The sequence below is a fragment of the Mauremys mutica genome, chromosome 1 (genome assembly GCF_020497125.1).
Source record: "Mauremys mutica isolate MM-2020 ecotype Southern chromosome 1, ASM2049712v1, whole genome shotgun sequence".
In the NCBI taxonomy this organism is placed as follows: domain Eukaryota; kingdom Metazoa; phylum Chordata; order Testudines; family Geoemydidae; genus Mauremys; species Mauremys mutica.
The window spans coordinates 65,286,170-65,311,029 of NC_059072.1; the positions used below are offsets into that span (position 1 = coordinate 65,286,170).

At 40.6% G+C, this 24,860-nt stretch overlaps 1 protein-coding gene across 1 annotated transcript; it reads left to right on the top strand.

Moving 5' to 3' along the window:
• The first annotated feature begins 385 nt into the window (after positions 1-385).
• Positions 386-19,439, top strand: DYRK2 (dual specificity tyrosine phosphorylation regulated kinase 2). The gene is made up of 3 exons (XM_045001845.1): positions 386-506; positions 1,150-1,286; positions 13,323-19,439. The coding sequence occupies exons 1-3, from the start codon at positions 452-454 to the stop codon at positions 14,922-14,924; spliced, it is 1,794 nt and encodes a 597-aa protein (XP_044857780.1). The 5' UTR covers positions 386-451; the 3' UTR covers positions 14,925-19,439.
• Positions 19,440-24,860: the final 5,421 nt, after the last annotated feature.

The following is a 24,860-nucleotide window of genomic DNA, read 5'->3' on the forward strand; positions in this document are numbered from 1 at the left end:
GCGTGCCCGTGCGGCTCTCAGCTTCTGAAAGTGAAAGTGGCGGCGTTTGGGGCCAGGCGGGCGCGGGGGGTTGGAGGGCGGGGAGGGACGCGGCTGGGGGCGGAGATTGCCCCGCCGGAGCTGTTTGTTCCTATTGCTCTGGGTGTGCGGGGGGAGGAGGGTCCTGGCCGGCCGCCTTCCCCTGCTCTCGCCGTGCTCTATGTGAGGGGCTCGGGGAGCTGATGTGCCTGGGCAGGGGCCGGGGCGGCGGCGCCGCTGCTGGCGGAGGAGGCGGCTAGCGGGGCTGCGGTCTGTCCGGCGGGCCCGGGGCCGGGGGGATGCAGCGGAGCGTGGCCTGGGGGGGAGCTGATCGGAGAGGGAAGGCAGCAGCCGCCGCCGCCGCCCGGAGAGGCCGAGGACTCAGGCGGAGCAGCCGTGACATGCCTTTCCCGCTGCCTGCTCTCCAGCGGCCATGTTAGCCAGGAAAGCCTCGGCGAGCGCGGCCGCGGGAGCTGCCTGCCCGGCGGGTAAGGGGAAGGCCGGGCGCGGAGCCCGGGAGCAGCCCGCCCCGCCAGCCGGGACACGCGGCCTCTGCTCGGCAGCCGGGGAAAGGGCTCAGCCCGCTGCCCTGCCGGCCGCAGAACAATGATTTGCCCTGGGCCGGGGCACGGGGGGAAGCCGGCGCTGGGCAGTGTTGCCGCTTCGCCCAGAGCCTGCCGCTCCCCCCCCCGGAGGGGCGCGGATCCCGAGCCCGCCTCGCCGCCCTCCTCCTTCCCCCGCAGGCTCGGGATCCCCGGGGCTGAGCTGGAAGAGCGGAAGCGGCGGAAATCGGATTGGCCGCGTGGGGGGTTTCTCGGCCAGACGGCGCGGGCGGCGCCCATCCAGGCTGCGCTGCCCCTTGGCATGTGCCCGGCGGCGGGGTCCATCGCGGCCGTAGGGCTGCGCTTGGCTGACAAGCTCCGCGCACACGCGGGGCCCGATCCCGGTCCTTCCTGCTCCCCCCGCTGTGCCACGTTTGCGGGCCGCTTCCCAGGGCTTTCTGCGTCTGCAAACCAGAGTCTGGTGGCGGCAGGAGGTTTCCCCTCCTTCCCCAGCCCCCGTGCTGTCCGCCAGGTCCGCCCCACCGGGCTCCTCTCCCTCGCTCACCCTCTGCTCTCCCTTCCTCCGCAGGCAGGGGAGGGGAGAGTGGCCGCCAGCTGCAGTCTTCCCCGGGCATCGGAGCCGGGGGATCCCGGACGGGAGCTGGGACCGGCCCGGCGTCACCGATCGCCTTGCCGCCGCTTAGGTCCAGCAACACCGCCCACACGGTGAGAGCCGGGAGTGGTGGGGGCAGGGGGCAAAGGCCTGGCTTGATCTATTAGCAGCGACCCTGTGCGGGCCACAGGACCCTCCCCATCCTCCCCGTGATGCCTGGGGCTCTGCAGCGCCAGAGCATGTTCATTCTCAAAATGCAATAACCTCCCACCAGCCGCCTCCCCCTTCGTATTAATAGAAATAAATGTGCTAGGTGCAGTCAGGCTGCCAGCCAGCCCGTCTGCCAGAGAGCCGGGAATGAGGCTAGAAAGGACAGAAGCCGGTAGGATCCCTATTAATTATCCTGCCTGTCTCATCATGTCTCATTATTCCTATTACCAACCTGGTTTCAACAGGTATTCTAATGGGGCTGAGGGGACTTTTTTGAGTCACTTGAAGTTTGCATGGTTGGGATAGAATCCCTGGCCTCCCTGAGTCCTGTGTGAAGGGGTAAGGCTGGGGGAGGTGAGGAGGAGGAGGGTTTGCCAGGTTGTGATCTGTAAAATCAATAATGCATAAATACTGCTCATTTCATTTTAAAGGGTCTGGTTATATGTTGCATGACTGGTTTTGAAGCTGGCACCTTGCATGGATTTGCATGGAAGGCCTGTGCTGGTACATGTGTTCCCATGAAATGACATTGTTTTGAATATGAGGTTAGTCACTGTCATTAGAGGACGGCCTTTACTACAGTGGGAAATGAAAGCTGCTCTTTCCTCATTTGTCTGATTAGCTCAGGCTGATAGCTCTTTCCCAGGGTAACAATTATTACTGTATTCAGGAGCAGTAAGTGGATGAAAGACTGACACTGCTGCTACAGCACAGTGTACCTAAAGAAGTATGTGCTGCTTGACCTGAAGGAGATTTTTATTTTTCAGGTCTGTGATATCTCACATTATCTTCCAGTCCTAGCTAATCCCGTTGGAATGGAAATTCACAAGTGTAGCACTATTTATGGATGCAAGAGGGCATATCTCTTCTTAATGTGTGACTGAGTGGATAGGCAGGTCTATATGGTTATATATTCGCACTAAATATCTCATGTTTTTATTGCATAGATTTAAATGGGTGAAAAATATATTATTTAAAAGGCATTGCTAGAATATTTTTCTTTGAGCTAATGGTTACATTATTGGATGCTCACATGCTATCTTGGTAAACATATGGCAGAGCTTTAAACTGTAATGTGATTATGGGCTGATGGAAGGTGAAACTGCATTTGGATATTACTGTTACACTGACTTTCTATTCTTTTGTGTTAAAAGCATCGGCCATTTACAATAAGAATAGTCTTTTAATGAAATAATACATTTAGGGTGCACTGGAAAAGAGTGTGATCATCTACAAATTGTGTCTGCATACACAAAATCAACATTACTATATACATAAAATACAGTATGTGTCCACAAATACAAATGCCAAATTTTGTTCTGAGTTACACATAAGTGAATGAGTTGAAGTGCTGATTGAGTTAAAAAGAATTAAAGGCAGGTTTTAAAATTTCCTTTTAAGAACAGAACATAAGACATAGTAACAAAAAACTTAAGTAATGATTGTGCAGACTCACGAGTCCATTCTTGTGGAGCTCCCTGGACTTAATTGGGGCTCTGCATGGGCATATAGTGATCCACTTGCATAGTTCTACTTAGGGCTTGGCTACACTTACAAATTTGCAGCGCTGCAGCAGGGTGTGAAAACACACCCTCTCCAGCGCTGCAAATTGCGGCGCTGCAAAGCGCCAGTATGGTCAAAGCCCCAGCGCTGGGAGCGTGGCTCCCAGCGCTGTCCGTTATTCCCCACAGGGAGGTGGAGTACGGACAGCGCTGGGAGAGCTCTCTCCCAGCGCTGGCGCTTTGACTACACTTAGCCCTTCAAAGCGCTGCCGCGGCAGCGCTACCACGGCAGCGCTTTGAAGTGCTAAGTGTAGCCACAGCCTTACAGAGTTGGGACATAGTCTTGACAGTACAGACCCCCAATCTGGTGCTGGTGGTGGAGGCATTGTTTTTTTTTAATGCACACGGATTGCCAAGCACTGGGATTGTTAGCTTTCGGGTCCTTATAACTTATGATTGTTAGAATCTGTGCTTTTGGGATATATGTTCTACCACACACAACATATTTAGCCTTGAATACTGTTTTAGAAATATTGCAGGCTGTCTCTCTGAATTTTGTAGGTTGTTATTTTGTGGTTGGTTGGTAGAAGATGCTAACATAACTTTTTATAGCAAGAATCAGATGTGACATTAGAATAGCGGATTGTAACTTTAAAACCCATTTAGATATGTTTGTTAAATGATCAATCTAGGAACTGTAGTCCCAGTGACCTCAGTTAACACTGACTAAAATCCCTTTAATTTTATGTCCCACTGCTTCCTCAAATTCGTCATGTCTAAAATGGAACTTCTCATCTTTCTATCTGAACTGTTCTCCCTCCCTCTATCCGTTTACTTAAATGGCCCCCATCACCACAGTGTCTGAGTGCCTCCCAAGTAACTAAAAATAAAAATAACAATCTCTCCCTTTTGCCTTCCCAGACTGTAGGAGAAATAGCTTGGCTAGTTTACTGGGTTTGAGTGTGTTGTGTATATGAAGAATTTATCGAGGGAAGAAATGAGTTTTGCATTTAATTCTGAAACTGAAGAGATCCATTGTCATTCTTACCTCTTACAGGAGTGAGTTAAGTAGTCGAGGTCCAACAACTGTCAAAATTCTGTCTCCCACCTTGTTGGTCAACAGTTTAATTGTTGCTGTAGTATAGCTTCATGGCGGATCATGGTCAGAGAGGTAGAGGTGTGAAGATGAGGACAGAGGTTGTGTAATTATGGCAATTTGTGTTGCTAACCAGACAGGCTGCTGTGTATGCACCCGGCAGAGGTTGTTTTTTTTTAAAGAGTGTGTGGCTTCCTCTAATTCTTTCCTTCTCCCTTTCCACTGATACTGCCACTGTCTTTCTGGTCAGTAAGGCTCAAAAACATGGGAGAACCTCTGATTCTTCTTTGTCCTTCTCTTCTCCAAAATCTGCCCTTTCCTCTCTATTCCTTCCTTTCAAAATCCTTCCTTTCTTGCCTAAACTACTGTAACTTTTTCTCTTCAGTCTCTCATCTCTCCACTGTTGTATCCAATCAACATGCTGCAACAAAGATAATCTTCCTTACCTGATGCCCTCATCATGTAAATCCCCACCCCTCTGTGAGTCTGCTGGAATTATTATTAATATAGAATACTGCCAGTTTCACCATAAATTCCTTTATTAAATCTAATGGCTGAATAGTAGTTCTACAGTTGCTCTAAACATGTCTAAAAAGCCTAAATTAAATGCAGTTTAATACATCCATACAATAACAAGCATTTATAATCATTTGATCATAATACTCACAAAAGGGCTAACCTTAGGGGTGCTTGGACCCATGCTGATCAGCTCCAACTTGATCAGGCTGCTATTACGAACCCTTAAAGAGTTCACCCTTTTATACCCTTTATCATTGTTTCTCACTTAGCTAAAAACCAGGTTTTGGCTAGTTTGGAGTTATTGCTGGTTCAACACACGCAATCCTTCTGTATTATTTACTGTGCCTCATAGAAGGAAGAAAAGGCCCCAATTATCTTATCAGTTACCTTTCAGGTCCAGTTTTTCCAATTAGGCCATATTCTTTCAAGGTCTTCCTATTACTGCCAACAGACTGAACCTTACATGACCTTATATATTCATTTCAAATCAGCTCAACCCTTTGTGTCCTACAGGGTCCATCTACCAGCTTATCTCTGCCCTCTGCTCCCATCTACATCTGTGCTTTTATTACCTGTTGCACCCACTCTTGTACACTCCACTCTGCCAGCTTCTCTTGTATTACTGCAATTCTTCATCTCCTTCTTCCAGTACCTAGGACTGGATTGACCTTCCTTCTACAATGCATCAAGCAACTTTGTTCTCCTTCTTCATGACTCTCCTCAAATTTCCCTCTTTCTAGTTAGCTTTCCATTACTGACCATCTTCCATCTGCGCCCTATTCTTTTGCCTCAACTCATAATCCTAACATTTAACTTAAATCACCGTATAACAGAGGTTCCCAAACTGTGGTCCATGAAGAGTTGATTGGTCACATGCTGCTAATTGTCCTTGCTAAATCTCATTAAGACAGCTGAAAATACATTACTTTCCCCACTGTTACTGTTCCATATAATCAGTTACTCTCATTGCCACAATTGCTCATGTTTGAGTGGAAATGTCTATACAATCATGAATGAGAGGAGAAACATTCGTAAGACAGTCTCTTTATTAAGAGTTGGTCCATGCTATGAAAATTGCTTGTGCTTTAAATATCTAATACTGAGTGTAAGCTCTTCAGGGCAGACACTTTGTCTTAGATCTGTAAAACACATGATAATAATCAAAATCATTTCAATAATGCTGCTAAGTTGGTGTAATATTGGCTAATAAAGAGATATTTTTAGAAGTTATGAAGCACAGAAGCACTTGAATCCATCTATCAAAAAAAAAAAGGCATTCATACAGATGCATACTTGTGTGGCAAGCAGCTAAATGAGCAATGGAGTGTGCTACACCTGATACCCATATGTCTCTGGTGTGTTATGAGCAACAAGGCTGAAAGCCAAGTGCCTTGACCTAGCGTAGAGAGAAGGGTATGTTGTGTAACAGTCTTTCTAGAAGTATTTTATTGCTTTTACAAAATGTTTCCCCCCCACCTATTTTTGTAACATCAGATTGACAAGTCTTGGTTCTGCTTGATATCTCTACAATCAGAGCCTTTGTCAGCCCATCATGTTGCTTGTTTAATATGATTCACTTTATCATTTTGGGGTTCTGATGACAACATAAACTGTTGTTTGGGCTTTGGTGGAATTAATTGTAAATAATTGTAGCACAACTCTTTCCTTTGCATGGTTTTATAGGGTACAGCGCCTGAGATTAAAAGATGAAAAATAATTCCCTCAGTGTTGACTACACAGAGCATCACATTGCTACTAGGAAATGCAATTAGCAAGTGAAAATGCCAGGAAGATTTATGGACTACTATGGATAAGGCTTATACTTGATCCTACAGTGATGGGCAGAATAGAAAATCCTAAAATAGATTTATGTTTTGCTTGGGTATCATCCATACATGTACAACTGGTTGCTAATCAGTCCCATTTGGTTTTAAACACTGGACACAATTTATACTATTAAAGTATTTACAACTAGTATAGTTGTGGTAGAACAGATTGTGGTAGAACAGTTTCCCTTGAAACCTCTTGTCCAAACCTCTTGTCCTCACACATTGATACATTTCTGAAACATATATTTATTTTGGGCTGAATTTTTCCGTGATGGGTCTCTATTTGAAGGGGATATGTGGATGTTTTGTACCTCATCCTACCCATTTCCACAATATGAACAAATAAAGGTTTGCAGCAGCCAATTTAGCATTATGAAATGGTAAAGAGATAAAACATTTTTACTTCTATTTTTTTCTCTTTTGTAATTTATATTCCCAAATAACTCAAGCAGAGGAATTTTTCAACTTCAGACATGATACGTGATAAGTTTTTAGTGAACACTATGTGCCTTGATAAGTGTGAAAAGAAATGACCTATACAGAAAGTTCTGACTTTGAAAATGTGGGTAGGAAAACATCCTATTAGGATGTATATGCTGCACAGGTATATGCAGATATATAGCTTTGTAGTTGTTTGGTTACAGGAATTTACAAACTCATCTGCAGAAGCAAGAGTTTATAAACCTCTCAGGCTTACACTGTCAGATGAAACGATTGTGAGTGCAACAAGCAGTTCACTGCTGGACTACGAAGCGTATAGCCCCTTATAGCTCCACAGGCCCATTAAGTTGGGTTCATGGAACTTACAAGCTTCCCCAGTGAAGCTTGTAAGTTCTACAAGTCTGAGCTTGAAAAAAATATCCAGCGCTACTATCCAGAGGATTATACCTGCTAGGCCAGAGGTCGGCAACCTTTCAAAGAAGAAGAGCCATTTTTTTGTTTTTGTCTTTGACCAAAATATTTTGAGAGCCGCATCACATGGAAAGCTACTTGTAGAGTTAGAATTTATCAGTTAATAATAATTAAACATACTAAAGCTATTACTAGTCACCAATACTTCTAACGCGACTTCTGCTGTTGGACATCTTTAGAGAGTTGCTCAATGTTCGGTGAATATGCCGTGATTTTCATTTTCAAGCAGGACTCAAGACTAACATCTTGCAGTTGGCTCCTCAGTTTGTTTTTGAGGAAATTCATGTTGGAAAACACTTGTTCACAGAAGTACGTTGAACTGAAGATTGAGAGAAGCCCAAATGAGTACTTCTTCAGCTGACTGTATGTATCCGGTAGACAATTGCAAATGTTGAATATAATCTGTTTTGCCATTTAAGGTCGTCCATTTCAGAGCACTTGTGTTGTAGCCCCAGGATGGATTTCTGCCTTTCCAGATTTTCAAGTTCAGGGACAAGATCTTTCAATTTTGAATTCCATAAATCCTTGTTTTGCAAGTCCGCTAATTCAAGTTCAAATTGTGCTCAATCAATTCCTGCAAATGCTGAAAAATTCAATGCAGAAGTGTCAGCTTCAAGCGGTTTCAACAGAAATGACAAAGTGGCCTTTTCCCTTCTGAACTTGTGAAATTGGTCAGCAAATGCAGCCTGCATTTTGATGACTGTTTCTGCAAGGAACCTAATGTCAATGTCACAGTCGTTTGTTTGTATTACTTCAGTGTTAGGAAATGCACTAACATGCCCGTCTCAATGTCCCTTACAAACTAAGACAGTTTTTGTGCAAATGGAAGAACTTCTTCCAAAACCGAATTTGCAGTATTTCCTTTTTCCTGTACCTTCCGATTCAACACGTTTGAATGAGAAGTTAAATCCACCGTGAAACTGAATTTTTGCAGCCAGTGAGGATCCGTTAGCGCTGCATCTTTAAGGCCCTTTTCTCGGAGGAACACCCTAATTTCCTCAAGATATGACGCAAACCTCATCAAGACTGCACCTCTGGAAAGCCATCTGATCTTGTTATACATGAGAAGATCAAAATATTGGCTGTTAACTTCTTGAAGAAGCTTGCAAAACTGCTGATGATTGAGAGCACTTGCCATTATTTTGTTAACAATCTGCATGACCATTCCCATTACTTTTGAGATTTCCTCTGGAAAGGTTTGTGCACACAGCGCCTCCTGGTGGATTATGCAGTGAAATGAAATTAGATCGTGCTCTGTACTTTTCTTAAGTAAAAAACCAAAATCTTTGTGTGCCCCCTTCATTCTCGGTGCTCCATCTGTAGCAATAGCAATTATTCTGTTGATGTCAGTATCTTTTTGTTTCAGACATTCAGTGACAGCAGATGCAATATCTTCACCCTGAATTTGTCCTTTGAGTGGCAATAACACGATCAACTCTTCTTGAGGACCTTGATCATTAACAGATCTGCCGAGTAAGGCAACCTGAGTGATGTCATTCACATTGCATGTCTCATCGCAGGCAATAGAAAAACCTGGTGCTAATCTAATGTCACTAACCTACTGGCTGATTATGTCTATGGCCATCTTAATAGTTCTGTCCTTTACAGTCTTCGCAGATAATGGCATTTCTCTAATTTTCTTAAATATGTCATCTTTGTTTCTAAAATCGCCAAAGAGGTGCTTAGATGTTTTAATGAAACGTTCTTTTACATATTCTCCATCTGTGAATGATTTCCCTCATTTTACAATTTCTTGAGCTGCCATGAAACTAGCAGTAGTGGTTCCACTTGGAGCCTTCATCCATTTAACAAACATCTTGTTTGCTCTGCTTTGTGTCGGAGCTCCTCTACTGCTTTTTTCCTCGCATCACCAGCTGGATAAGTTTCAGCAAATGTCCAATGTTTCTTTTCAAAATGTCTTTGAGGGTTTTATTTATTATTGTTGGATAGTTTTTTGTTGAAAATGGGACACAACGGGAGTTGAGCTGAACTTGCTATAAAATTGTAAGATTCAATCATTTTGAAATTCTCAAGAAGCGGCTGGGTGAAACTGAATGACTGGTCAGCAGCAGCAGAAGTACTATCTAGAATCCAGTGAGAAGCAGTAAAAAAACTTAGCAGTCTTGTTAGTTTCATTCATTTGCTTAGAAAACCTATGTGCAGCAGGAGAAACACTGAAACTGTCTAAAGGCTCAGGAAGGCAGAACTATATTGTTTAAGATTTGGAAAGCTTATCTGAAAGCTTCATTAGGAAACAATTCCTACTCACTACTGGTGGTGAGTGGATAAATGGATTTGTTTTTTAACTCCTGGTACAAGACAAATAACTACATTTCAAGAATGTTACATCCTGTAGTGAAACCTACAGTACTTCTAAATTGCGTAAGCCAAATAGTCCTTAAAACCAGGAGAGTCAACTTAAAAAACTAAAGTGAATTCAAGGTTTAGATTGTGGCATTGAGCACTTAAAGAAATTCTGAGAGAGATGTTTTCTTCCTCAACACCATCTCAGGTCTCATTGCTTATAAGTAGTATTTTCTACTCCTGTCTTAAGTATGTTCTAGTTTTGTTGTTAATGTGTATCATAAAATGTGGTTGAATTAATGTTGCAGAAGAAATCTTTACTTCTCCGATTTCTTGGCTTTAGTGTTTTCAACCTGCACTTTGCACTAATGCCACATTTTTATGTGATTCTTATTTACACAGTCTTTTAATTCTACGTATACTGAAGCCTTCCCCGCAGCCCTTTCCCAAACCCAAGAAACCCTCTAAGTAATTTGGTGCTTGGGAAATATGCCTTCCTGATAGCTCTGTGGACAGAAGTCCTCTCTTTACCCACCAGAGGAGTATAGCACGCTCAGGAACAGAGCAACATTCCAGACCCTGCCACACCAATATTCTTCAAACTTGACCTGGAGGAATTGTCCGGAGGGGTCACAGGGCTGTTAAGTCTTCTTGGTGGTTTAATTAATGGTGTTTCTGAGAATTTAAGCAAGGGAGGCAGTTAGTTCAATATTCTGTATCTCTCCACTATGCTTGAATGATACAAGCTTCTTTGCTCTGAATGCCAGTGTGTTGTAAAACTTCATTTAAGATCAGTCAGATTTGATGGCCCAGGCCCAAATGGCTTTGCAAATAAACATATGCAGTGAAGTTACAATCTTGAAATAAAATAGACCTGTTATTAGATCTGAGTCACAATGTATGTAGAAAAATAATAAACTCAGCAGAAAGAATCCCCAGGAACTCTAGAGGCTTTCCATATTATGAAAACTTAAGATTTGCAAACTGAAGGAATATTATCAAAACATAAAACTTGCATCCAGGTTGTCTGCTCTTTGGGAAATGAATGATTTTACAAAGAAATGTCTGTCATATTAGAGTAAAACCCTTAATAAAATATGCTAACGGTACACTACATGGGGGATTTTCTCCTGGGGAAGCCCTTTCCTCTGCAGTTTAAACATTGCCTGAAATCAGAGTGTACTCTAGTCATTTCTGAATTTCATTTTAACATTAGAGCACTTTTGGTTAGTGATTTGGCATAAATTTTGAGGCCAATAAGTCAGGTGGTGAGATGGCAGGAGAATTCTTCACACATTTGTGTAAGACCAAGCTGAAAGAATGACGAGTTATTTCTATTACAGTAAAATTTAGAGGCCTCAACCAAGAGTGGTGTTGCATTTTGTCCATTGGTGCACCATACAAACAGGTGGTAAGAGACAGTCATGCTCTAAGTAGCTTACACTCTATTTAGACAAGCAGTCAAAGAGTGGAAGAAAGGAAGTATTTCCTTCCTATTTTACTGATACGGAAGTGAGGCGTCAAATGATTAAAGGAAATCTGTGGTAGAGCTGGGAGATCTCCAAAGTCCCAGTCCAGTGCGTTAACTGCAAAACCATCTTTCCTCTCTGTTCTGCCTTTTAGTGTCTGTTACTGGTAAAAACTGAAAGTTTGTTATTGACAAGATTTTATCAAGACATTCACCCAGTAATCTTTGTCCAGTACGTTAATGGAAAACTAACCAAAGACAATGCCTTTATTTTGTTTATGTCCCACGTGAGTAATAGCACAGTGGTAGTCTGGCATTATGGTTTGACTATTTTTGAAATGAATCAATGAGTGTCATTCACAGCCCATGTCTTGATATTGGAGTTGTGAAATTGACTTCAAAGATTGATGTGGTTGTGTTGATGATTTAGAACCTGTATTTGTAAATGAATCTTAAAACACTTAGGGTTGCATAGCATTAGCTTCACTATTTTATCCTTGCACGTTTTTCCAATAAATTAATGTAGAAAAATCAGACCCCACATTGTAATAACTGATATATCCAAGGTCATTACAGGCAGGAATGAAGAAGATGCATTTCAGTTCTTAAGGCCTCTTTGTCAGAAGTACTGAGCGTCCACAACTTCACTTGAAGTCATTGGGAATTGTGGGCTCTGAGACCACATAAAAATCAGGTCCTTAGAACCAAGCTCTTCCACAAGTAACTCCATTGACTACATTTTTGTTACTGTAATTTGAATTAATTAGTTACATTAAAACTTAGTTTTGTTACCCTTTTACTCTGACTCAAATTTATTCTTCCACTGACTTCAGTTGAGTTACACTAAGGATGAATTTGAGTTGTAAAGTTACAGAAAGTTATTTTTTATTTTAATCATTTTATTTTACAGCTTGAAATTAATGTATTTACAGATTGTTTAAGGCCCTTTTTACGAGAGAGAATATCCTCCACATAGAGCAAATGAGAAATTACAAAGATATCAGTGTTAGGAACAAGGGTTTGCTTATATATTTCTTGTTTCTCATTACGAATATCTGTTATGCAAATAGTTGCTTTTCACAACTCTGATCACATATTTTATTGTTTGAAAATGCTTGAGATTCACGCTTAGTCCATCATACAAACTATAAAAAAACCCAAAACGTAATTTCTAAAACCAGTCCTAATTTTTTTAATCACAGAGGGTGGAAAATAGATTTTGATTGTACACTCTTTGAGGCATGGATTTTTTTTTTTATGATTTAGTGTTTGCACAGTGTTCGGCACTCAATCCTGATCAGTGCTATAGTAATACAAATACAGTACTCAGTTCGGCAAAGTGCTTAAGCATGTGCTTTAAGTCTGTTGATGTAAGTGCATTGCTGAATTGTGGCTATAGACTCTGTAAATGTTAAACTCAGTCTCTTGCACTTTCATAACGTCCAGATATTTTTCTTTTGAAATGTCAAAACTCATTCCCTTCAGTTTAAAATTGTATGTGACAGCTTTTGTCCCGCACCAAATTTTGGAAAGAGTTAAAATCCTGATTTTTAACAATTTGTAGAGGTGAGGGAACTAAAGGTGCCTTATCAATAGAAGTTCCTGCAGATGATGGGAATCTTAAGCACAACTGAAACTGCTACTTTGTATTCTCTAGAGTCAAGTTTAATTTCCCTCCAGCATATTTTTTGATATTATTGAGCTGTTGCCTTACAGATTCTGTGGAAAAATTATTAGCCCATGATAGTGCCTTGTTGCAAACCTCTTATTTAAATGGTCATGACAGTGAGGAAAGTTTAGAACAGGAGTCGGCAACCTTTCAGAAGTGGTGTGCCGAGTCTTCATTTATTCACTCTAATTTAAGGTTTCACGTGCCAGTAATACATTTTAACGTTTTTAGAAGGTCTCTTTCTATTAGTCCATAATATATAACTAAACTATTGTTGTATGTAAAGTAAATAAGGTTTTAAAAATGTTTAAGAAGCTTCATTTAAAATTAAAATGCAGGACCCGGGCAGTGTGACTGCCACTGAAAATCAGCTCACGTGCTGCCTGTGGCATGTGTGCCATAGGTTGTCTACCCCTGGTCTAGAAGATTCTAAGAGATTCTAAGATCTTTAAAATGGGACCAGTAACGAAAGATATCATGGGATATTGGTCATATGTTTAATCTAGCTGTAAGCAGCTTTAGAAAAATGGTTAATTGAAGTAAGTTGGGCCTGGTGGGGGATAGAAGAAGGAATTTTGAAACATTAAAAAAAGTGTAGAACTGAATGTTCTAATTGGAAAAATATTGTTTTGAATTTTAGGTTGGAGGCAATAAGCACACAATGAATGAGCCCCTGCACGTTGGTAGCCACGGACAGATTCAGGTTCAACAGCTGTTTGAAGATAATAGCAACAAGAGGACAATTCTAACAACACAACCAAATGGGCTTGCAGCAGTAAGCAAATCTGGATTGTCAGTGGTGCAGGACAGACAGATAGACAGTGCTCATAGACGACAGGGGAGCTCCAGTTCTTTAAAATCAACAGATGGAACAGGGAAGGTGAAAGCCTCCTTTATGACACCAGAGCAAGCAATGAAGCAATACATGCAAAAACTAACAACCTTTGAGCATCATGAAATTTTCAATTACCCTGAAATATACTTTTTGGGTCCAAATGCAAAGAAGCGGCCAGGTGTGATTGGAGGTCCAAACAATTCCGGTTATGATGATGACCAGGGGTCTTACGTGCAAGTACCCCATGATCATATTGCATACAGGTATGAAGTCCTGAAAGTAATAGGGAAAGGAAGTTTTGGGCAAGTTGTGAAGGCTTATGATCACAAGACCCATCAACATGTGGCGTTAAAAATGGTGAGAAATGAAAAACGTTTCCACCGCCAAGCTGCAGAAGAAATTAGAATTCTGGAGCACCTAAGGAAGCAGGATAAGGATAACAACATGAATGTTATTCACATGCTGGAAAACTTTACATTCCGCAGCCATATCTGCATGACATTTGAGTTGCTGAGCATGAACCTTTACGAGCTAATAAAGAAAAACAAATTTCAGGGCTTCAGCCTGCCATTAGTCCGTAAGTTTGCCCACTCTATTTTACAGTGCTTAGATGCTTTGCACAAAAATAGAATCATTCACTGTGACCTTAAACCAGAGAACATTCTGTTGAAGCAACAGGGTAGAAGTGGTATTAAAGTTATTGATTTTGGCTCTAGTTGTTATGAGCATCAACGTGTCTATACTTACATTCAGTCACGTTTCTACCGTGCTCCGGAAGTGATCCTGGGTGCTCGTTATGGGATGCCTATCGATATGTGGAGCTTGGGCTGCATTCTAGCAGAGCTTTTAACAGGTTACCCGCTCTTACCTGGAGAAGATGAAGGGGACCAACTGGCTTGTATGATAGAGCTACTGGGCATGCCCTCCCAAAAACTACTGGATTCATCCAAACGAGCCAAAAATTTTGTGAGCTCTAAAGGTTATCCCCGTTATTGTACCATTACCACGTTGTCTGATGGTTCTATAATACTCAATGGTGGCCGCTCCCGAAGGGGAAAATTGCGTGGCCCACCGGAGAGCCGAGAGTGGGGGAACGCATTAAAGGGATGTGATGATCCCCTCTTCCTTGACTTCTTAAAACAGTGTTTAGAATGGGATCCTGCTATACGCATGACACCCAGCCAGGCTTTACGGCATCCCTGGCTTAGGAGACGTTTGCCAAAGCCTCCAACTGGAGAGAAGATATCGGCAAAACGAATAACAGAAAGCACTGGTGCTATAACGTCAATTTCCAAGTTACCTCCAACATCAAGCTCGGCTTCAAAACTTAGGACTAATTTGGCACAGATGACAGATGCCAATGGGAATATTCAGCAGAGAACAGTATTGCCAAAACTCGTTAGCTGAGTTTGAATAACCCAATGCTGAGAAACTCTACACTGCTGAGCCTTATTCGTAAGAAGAAGTAGCTCAGATTTTTATTTGCTCAATAACTTTATTCATTTGTATCTTTTCAGCACTCATTTTAAATGTAAGAAATGTTGATTTTGTTTTTATAAAAATATGGGGACAATGCTTTAAGTTTTTATACTTATTTTTAAAAGTGTTTGTTTTCTAAAGTACAATTAGCCTTACTGTAATTAGTGTGGTACAGTAATAAACACCAGTGGCAGGCCACTGGTTACAACACAACTGTCATGCATTACAACTTAGTGTCAAAGGTGTTAACCATTTTTTTCCACATGGTCCATATTAGTTTTCCCTAGGGCAGAGGTGAAAGTGGGCCGCTATGGGCTGGTCCGGTGTACCAGTACAAAGTGGCCACTGGTACCGACCCGTACACAGCTGACATTAAAGCGCTTTAATGTCACTGCCCATTTTGCCCCCCCCCCTTAGGGCCGCCAATGGGGGAGCAAAAGGGGCAGCTGCCCCAGGGCCTGGTGATTTAAAAGGGCCAGGGGCTCCTGGCTTCTGCTATTGCAGCAGCGGCTGGAGCTCTGGGCCCTTTAAATTGCCGCTGGAGCCCCAAGTGGTGCAGCCCAGGCAGTGTGGAAGGGCTGGCTGCAGGAGGCTGACCCCCCCCCCCGAGCCCCTCCCCTTCCGGGGGCCCAGACCCAGGTCCCTGTACCAGTAAATCTTTTATCTTACTTTCACCCCTGCCCTTGTGTTAGATTTGCAATACTCTTCCTTCTCTGAATTCATTTACAGATATAGGTCCTGATCCTACAAACACTTACACAAGTGCTTAATTTGATGCTGGTGGGTCTAGTCACATGAGTACAGTCAAGCACCTGTGGAAGTGTTTGCAGAATTGGGGCCACAGCATGTTTTCATTTTCCATATAGTAGCTTGGAAAAAATGATATTTTGTAACAATGATATAGCTAAATCCTATAGGCTTTTTTAAAAGAAAAAACAACATTAATGATTATAACAAATGTTCAAATGTAAGCCAAAAAAAGAAAAAAAAACAACCCTGTGTCCAGCTCTACAATTACCCTATTGGCATTCATACTGTGTATAAAAGAGAGAGATGAGCAGACAGTGGGAGAATAAATGAAGGTGGATATTTGTGTGTTCCTCTAAAACTTAACATGACTGATGAGCTACTTTCTATAAATGAAGTTACATAAAGCAAAATGTTTTGCACATAATTTGAGGTGTACAACCTATATTCATGTTTGGTTTCCTTTTTTTCTCCTGTTTTCTTCTCTCGCTGCTTAAGTGCAGCTAGGCCTCCCCACATCACACATTCAGAGCTGTTTGCTCTGTCATTTTCATACTGTATCTTCCAGACTGTTAATGCAACACAAATTTCACAGATTTTTTTTTCTAGATAATCTGTTTGATGGATTATGAATTCTTTGGTGCATTTTAACTTCAGAGCAAATCAGTGTACAATGGTAAATGTTGTTTTGCTCCTTTGAGATAACTATTCATTTTTAGAAAACAAGACACCAGACAAGAAAACCACTAACCTGAAGATTGTTAATTCTGAGCATCTGCAAGTGTTAATTGTTTCCTCAGTGGAATGATTGGAAGACATAAACTTAATCAGTGAAATAAACTGATGCACTACATCTCTAAGGGAAAAAACATTAAGGAAATGATAAGTGGTTTGAATTAATCTTTAGCATGGTAGCTGAAGAGAACTTTGAAGGAACGGTAGAGATTTAAGTAGATTTATGTTTGTGTGTTTTTTTTGTTTTTTTTTTAAACTGCACTCAGAGAAGGAAGATGGTCTTTTTCAATGAGTGATCGCTAGACTTAGGATGAGAATGGTCACATATGTAATATGTTTTCACTAGTAATAGTTTGTAAAATCAGTATTATGTAACAAGCAATGACCGTGATCTACCTTGGATGTATAAAGTACATGAAAAGGAAATTTTGAAGAAAGTGGAACATAATTTAGCAGGATTTGCAGATGTCAGAACGAGAAGTTTGGGTGGGTTGCATAAAACTTCAATAACTTTATTATAAACAATGTTTATATGCACCGATTGCATTAAATTACTTGTAAAAGTTATTAAAAATACTTAAAGCATGGTCCCCAGAGAGGCCAAGAAAGTTTCCGGTTAAGTTTTCATTCATATTCATTCAGATTTTTCATTTAAAAAGAAAGCAACATAAGTTTTATTTAACTTAAGATTCTGGGGGTGGGGTATGGAAAAGAAATGACACTATTCTCAGGAAACATATAATACAACTATTTGCCAAAAAGTCAGTATACAAAGAAATCCTGAAAATTAATTTCTGATAAAGGATGGTGTTTATTGATGATTGATAACTTTTAAACATTCGATCACTGATAAACTAACTTTTCTTACTATATTTTTTAAATTATAGTTTCCTGCCTCTAGTCAAATTTAAAATTATTTAGAAAATGTTAAATGTAAACAATTTTATACAATATGTGGAAGTGCAATATATAAACATGTATGGAATCATATTCAAAAGTGAAATAAAATACAAATAGGTAACAGTGGCTTCTGGAATCTAAATATCTGGTGATTGACAATTGGTAATTTTTAGGTCTGGAAAAACATTTATTTACACGTAAAATAAACCAGTTAAGCTCCTACCTCCCAGCTGTTTAGGAAATCAGCAAGGGATAAAACAGGGATTCCATTATGTTAGAAAAAATGATTTCCCCCAATATATTTGTTAAATTAAACATTGGAACCTGTACTTGCCCTTAATGTAAATTTAAGGTGAAAATATACATAATGTTCATGGGTCATTAGTAGACTAAAACCACTACATTTTATTTTTCATGTAACTGGTTTTTTAAATGCCAATAATGCATTTGTGATTGACTTTATTCATAAATGCTACCGGAAACTTTTAAGCCAAAATATAGTGTGCAGAGCTATTTTTAACCCAAATACAGTAAACTTCCTCTACATTTAAAAGAGCAGCTATATTATGGATTTTAGTGATATAGCTCTTGTTGTTGTAGTTTATTTATAAATGTAAAAAGGAGGTGGGGGGGAAACTGATATTGCCTCTTGCTTTGATGTGATTTAATGATAAGGGCTCTGATAATTAGGCTGATAGAAGTGGCTTGGAAACAGTGCTTAGTCTCACATGTTACCATTGTCTTGAGATGTCTGAGCTATTTTCAGATTTAGTAATAGCACAGTGTTGTCTTGTCTTTGGTTGCAGTCTCTTTTGGCTCAGTTTCATGCACCACTGGAGTGTTCATTACCACTTAAGTGTATTGGAACAACAGAGTGATGCAAGATGTGTAGAATAACAACACAGGATAAATTGTGCTCTTGGTGTTAACAATGTGCCTTTTGTTATAAATGCCATGTTGTAGGGCAACCATCTTGGCCTATTTAACCCTTTGAGTACTTGAGAATAAGGATGAAATCTATTTTTAAATGCTCTATCTATCTTAAAACATCCTGTTCATTTTCAAGGCCTTAATAGAAAACATAAGGCAATCACACTATGTTGGATAAAACATTCTGTTATTGTAGTAACTTCTGTGTTGCTTAAAAGGGGTTAAAGATGGCACTTCATGGTTAGTTGTATCTTAGCATCAGACTGATTTTTTTAAATATGTTTTTGTTATGGTAACACTAGCAGACATCAACTGTATTTGTAAAAATTTACCTCAAACTGTTTAATTTTATAGTGTGAATTAATCCCAGGGCATTTGGTATGAACCAAAGTGCATTCCTTTTATATGTGCCTGGCTCTAATAAAGATGGCCAGGGATTTTTACAATTTGGGTGCAAGGCACTTAAGCCACTTTTAACTTGGTGGGTGGTTTGGAGCCATAAAGGACTCCATAAGAATGTTAAAACACTTTAGACATAAGTAGCATTGGGCTATATTTGAATCTTTAGGAATGTGTGTGCATTATTTGATACTCTCCATTTTTGTAACACTTTTTTTTTCCCCATCAAGAATATTTCTGGCAAGTAGGAGACTTTTTTTTTTTTTTAATTCTTGCTGTCAGTAAAGATTTTAATATTGCCCAACTGGATGCTGCGGTAGCATTTAAATAAATAAAAAAAAAGCATTTGTGAATTATTGTTTGTAGGGGCTTGTACATCTCTGCTACAAATTGTAATTACTCAGCTCAACTGCTACAATTACGACTAAGCAGTAGCTTGGGTTTGTATTGAGCAACGACTTAGACACGTGACTGTAATATGCTGCAACTGTGTGTACTGAAAACGTGAAAAATGATTGAATGTGGACTGTGTATATATGTTGTATAATTTTCTGTGAGATGCTGCTGTCGCCACTTAACATTAAATATGTTGTAGTGGATTTTAATCCTAGTGGCCAGTTTTATGATACTGTATGTATTGTACAGCTGATGACAGGAGTAAGACTGTTTTAGTGCATATTTGTTACAGTTTATTGTTGTGGCCAGAGATCATTTCAGAATAAAACTTTATGTCCTACCTTTTCTTTTTCTACTGCAGTTTGCGTTTTGTCTGACTGTGAGGAGCCCTTGGAATGCTGGCATTTCCTAGACAAATAAAGGCCTATTCCTGTGTCCGTTGAAGTCAATGGCAAAGTGCCCTTTGTCTTCAGCAGTGCAGTACGAGGCCTAAGGCCAAGATCCTCAAAGGTATTTAGGTGCCTAACTCTCATTGATTGAGTTAGGCACCTTAATAACTTTGAGGATCTGGGCCTAAATGCTTAGTGGGACCTATATACAGTATCTACACATTAATGGAGCCTGATTTTTGTTGATTTTTTCACAGCCCTTAAATATTGTTCAAAGGCAGCTTTTGGCTTCAAATTTCTAATGTTCATCTCGGGAGCTGGAATATAATTCTTAAAATGATTTTTAAAGTCAAGTTGTTGCCATGCTCCAAAGAAAATATGCCTTTGATGAAAGTTTTGCCTGTATAAAGACGGCAGGACTTGGTCTTGAGTGGCTTTTAAAAACTATTTTAAATTATTTTAATGTCTTCTGTGATTGTCATAAATCTTTTATGAAAACAAATCTTTTTTTTCTTTTTTTCAAAACTTCCAGTAAAAAATAAACGTCAGACTCAGTTATGGGATTGGTCAACATGACAACAAACAGATATTGGAGACTCTGCATGAGTGTATTTGTGAGACTTTGCAGAGAGACCGATGTATTCCTCAGTGCTAAATGTGTGTTTTGGGCCAAATTCTGTTCTTAGTTAAATTGGTGTGAATCCAGAATAACTTTATTCTTCAATACCAGATTATATGGGTCCCCAGTTACAGTTAATGGGCCAAATTCTCTTCTCAGTTACACCTGTGTATATCCAGGGCAACTTCTGTGGAATTGGATGGCACTTTTAGTACCCTTTTCTCACTGTGGCTGGGGAATTTCTGCAACATATTAAAGTAATTTCTGCAATAGGACAATGACTGCATAGAAATCTAAATACCAATTAAATTAAGTGTATATTCCCAAATTCACATAACCAATTCCAATACAATTTTATACTATAAGAGTAAAAATTAATTTTTGTAACCAACAGGTAGAAGTTCACCATTTGGTCCATCTCCATGCTCTTTTGGGGTCAGGACAGATGCTGTATTTCATTTTAAAGGATTCCCTTTTCCTCCTAAATGCATTGCCTTTCCTTTATTCTTCCTTACCCCAGCCCTGTATCCTTCTATGCAAACTCCTCTCTGTATCTGCTACTTCTGCTTATTCATGTAATATGTTACTATGTATTCAACAGCATTTTCAATGCAAGCAGTAAAGTTGCAAGAACAGGAGGGGAAAATGTCATTATATCGCTGTATAAATGTGCATGGCGCTTCAGCAGCTGAGTTACACCTATGTATTTCCTGTGGCTGCTTCTATCTTTGCAAACTTTCCATGGCCAGGTAACTGTGGTGTACTATCGGTACCGATTATAATTCTCTAGGTTTCCTATACATTGATCCAAATAAAGAATATAAGAAGCATAAATATTCATGATGTTATAGGACAGCATTCCTCAATACGTGCTGCTGCTGCTTTCCTTTTAAATTCCATTTTGGCTCTAAATTTTAAGACCCTTTTTCAATATTCGGAATCAGCTTAAAGTTGTCCCTTATCCTATTTCAAAACATGACAAGAAAGGCTAATGGTCTGGTCAAGCAGGTCAGGGAGGGCTGTCTGTGCAGAGGGCGAGCTGTGTGGAAAGGCACAAAGACATTGATAGGAGAAAAACACAGTTGTGTTTGAGGTCAGTGTTTCCTATCGAAATGAATGTGGTCTAACAAATTCCGCTTTATGGCTTCATTGCAGGATCAGGTAAGACTACTAGATGGGGCTTAGATAGGATCAACCTTAAATAAGAATAAGTATTTGAAAACGATTTCTGACTAAACTATTTCAGTATAAAAGTGTCTTTAACATTAGCATTACTGCTCTGCTTTTGAGGCTTGACATTTTAAATCCTACGCTAATAAAGGATAATTTTAAACTGATTTTTTTATGCTAAACTTCATAACATTGTTATAACTTTCCTTTAAAAATGTAATTGCTATTCATGAGAGAGACAAGGTGGGTGAGGTAAGATATTTATTGGACCAACTTCTGTAATGATACTGTTAGCACAATCTTCTGCTTAATATTTTAAAGTTATGGGAGGAAGAGTATAATTCCTTTAGTTTCAAGTACTGTGTAATCGAGGCCTCATAGGGACATCATATGGTAAAGAGGAATGGAAATCTTGAGATTCATCATAGGACTTATTCAGAGGATCTGGATTTTGTTCCTGGCTCTATCAAAGTTGTCTTCTGTAACTCTTGGAAACTCAAATTCCTTGTGTCATTTTCCCTTTTTACTTGGGGGACAGGGGTTGTTTTTAAGAAATACTTTCAGATTTCCTATGGACATTGTGAGGCTTGAGTCTTCACTGAATTTAAAGCACTCTGAGATCTGGAATGGAAGGCACTGTAAAAATAATATTTATTATGTTTTGCTCTGACTACAAACAAAAGATGATCCTTATGGGTGGCTATATCTAAGTTATTACTAACATCTGCTATCTAAACACCTCCAAATTTTGGAGAAACTCAGATCCAATCCCCGGGCCATATCTTTCACTGTCCAGATCCCTGCAGGAGGTGCCCAAGAACCAGTTTCTGAGATGGCATGTATTTATAACTTTGAGGGAAAAGGTGAAGGCCACTGAAATGAGGGAAGGCAAAATCACCTCAGCTGCTGGAGGTTCAGGATACACTCTGTGATGGTAAAAAGTGCCTTTGATAAACTGTTGGGTCTCACAGTCTGAACACAGAACTGACTGTCAGGAACTACAGTCAGCTTTGACACTAGCTTCCTCGTAATCTTAGGCAGGTCTCTTAACTGCTCTGTCTTGGCTTTCCTATCTGTAACCTAGGCATAATAATACCCACTGTATTAGGTATGAGATGCATGGAAGTGCAATATGGATTGATTGTAAAATGATCTCAAGATGCAATGTAAGTGGTGAGTATGAGGTTTTTTTGTTAATAAGGTTGGCCTAAAGAAAACTAATGATTCCCCTGCTGAGATTTTTTTAAAAATAAGTCCCCTTTTCCTACAAAGTGTTGTGCATGTATGAACCTCTTAGTCCATGCAGGGCTCCATTGACCTCAAGAGGGCTATAGCCTGGTCTACACTAGGCGTTTAAATCGGTTTTAGGAGCGTAAAACCGATTTAACGCCACAACCGTCCACACTAGGAGGCACCTTATATCGATTTTAATGGCTCTTTAAACCGGTTTCTGTACTCCTCCCTAACGAGAGGAGTAACGCTAGTATCAGTATTACCATATCGGATTAGGGTTAGTGTGGCCGCTGATCGACGGTATTGGCCTCCGGGCGGTATCCCACAGTGCACCAGTGACCGCTCTGGATAGCATTCTGAACTCGGATGCACTGGCCAGGTAGACAGGAAAAGCCCCGCGAAGTTTTGAAATTCATTTCCTGCTTCCCCAGCGTGGAGATCTCATCAGCACAGGTGACCACGCAGAGCTCATCAGCACAGTTAACAATGCAGTCTCCTGAGAATCGTAAAAGAGCCCCAGCATGGACTGCACGGGAGTGCGCGAGGTGTTTAAAACATTCACGATTGCGGTATTGAGCTGAGCAGGGTCCATGCTTGCTGTGCTATGGCGTCTGCACAGTTCACCAAGCAAAAAAGGCGCGAAACGGTTGTCTGCTGCTCAGGGAGGGAGGGGTGAGGCTGTACCCAGAACCACCGCGACAATGATTTTTGCCCCATCAGGCACTGGGATCTCAACCCGGAAATGCCAAGGGGCGGGGGAGGCTGCGGGAACTATGGGATAGCTACGGGATAGCTACCCACAGTGCAACGCTCCAGAAATCGACGCTAGCCTCGGACCATGGACGCACACTACCGATTTAATGTGTTTAGTGTGGCCGCGCGCACTCGATTTTATAAAATCTGTTTTACAAAACCGGTTTATGCAAATTCGGAATAGTCCTGTAGTGTAGACGTACCCTCAGTGTGGGCACAGGAGTCAGCCCTTGTGCAACGCATTGTAGGATTGGGGCCCAAAGGGCTATGTGTGAAGCATTAACCCCTAAACATTTTGCTGCAGACTGGTAGAGATATCCATGCTACAGACAGAGCATAGCAGTTAACAAGCCTTATTCTAAAAACTATGGGCCAAAGTCTGTCCTTAGGTATGCTAATGAAGATCTAGAAAATCTCTATTGATTGATACTGTTGACCATAAGATGTCATAGTGTCCTGGGGTCTATTTAACAATTTGAATAAGAAGACAAAAGTAACAAGAAAATATTTTTCCAAGCTAATATGTCCAAAAATGGCAAGTAACCCACATATATTGAAATACCACTTTTTAAAAATAAAAATATGTGGGGTTCCTCTTTAAGTCTTGATCCTGCAAACTCTTGTGCATGTACTTAGCTTTTCTCATGTGAGTAATCACAATGGCTCTAATGTTGTATTCTTTCCAGTTCTCCAGTCATCCAGAGTGTCTTCCCAGGTGGGATGTGTTTGTGTGTGTGTGTGTGCGGGGGGGAATCAGGTAGACACAATATGAACACTAAAAGCAAGCATAATGTATTATTATTGTTTTTTAAAAAAACACAGGCTTTCTTTATAATACTTAAAGAAGCAAAAATGAGCACAACTTCATTTTTCTCCCTTCCCTTTGCAGGACACCTTGACGTTTCAGAATAAGTTCAGTACCATTACATTTATGCTGCATGCCAAAGAAAACTACACCGGTTGGAACAGACATTAGTTTGGCTTCCCAAGTACTAAGGAGAGTGTGCCTAGCTACTAGGAGGGCAAAATTATAAGGCCAAAGTATTCACAACAGTAGTCACTAGTAATATTTTCTCAATGTTAATTTTGTTAATCAGCTGGGGAAAAGATTTTGTCCATAATAGCTTCTTCCACTTGGCAACTAATGACTCCTTAATGGTTAAAGCCTGAGTCCATGAATACAAAAGGAGTTTATAAACTTTTTAACCAAAGAAACAATAACCTAAGCCAGTGCTGAGCTTTTAAAGCCCAGGTTCAAAATCAAAACGGCCTTTAAGAGCTAAATTTGTGTCATAGCATCATGATAAAATGGGTCATCTGCAATACAGAAGATAAGATCATTTAATTTTTTGTAAACAATCCATACATTCTCCAGAACTTTAGATATAATTACATAAATCAATTTACACAGCTTTGTCCAGCATAGAACCTATTGGTAGTAACAGGAACAGAATTGTCTCTCTGTGTGTGTGTGTGTGTGTGTGTACACTGGGGCTTCCTATCAGTGCAGGGGTCCACCTACACAGATCAGCTTGGGGCCCTGCATAGAGGGCATGTCAGGGTGAAGTGGGAGGGACATTTCAGGATTCAACT

Coding starts and splice junctions, on each gene's coding strand:
- DYRK2 (XM_045001845.1), top strand. CDS start 452: ATGTTAGCCAGGAAAGCCTCGGCGAGCGCGGCCGCGGGAGCTGCCTGC. Junction 507..1,149: donor GGGAGCTGCCTGCCCGGCGG/GTAAGGGGAAGG, acceptor CTTCCTCCGCAG/GCAGGGGAGGGGAGAGTGGC. Junction 1,287..13,322: donor CCAGCAACACCGCCCACACG/GTGAGAGCCGGG, acceptor TTTGAATTTTAG/GTTGGAGGCAATAAGCACAC.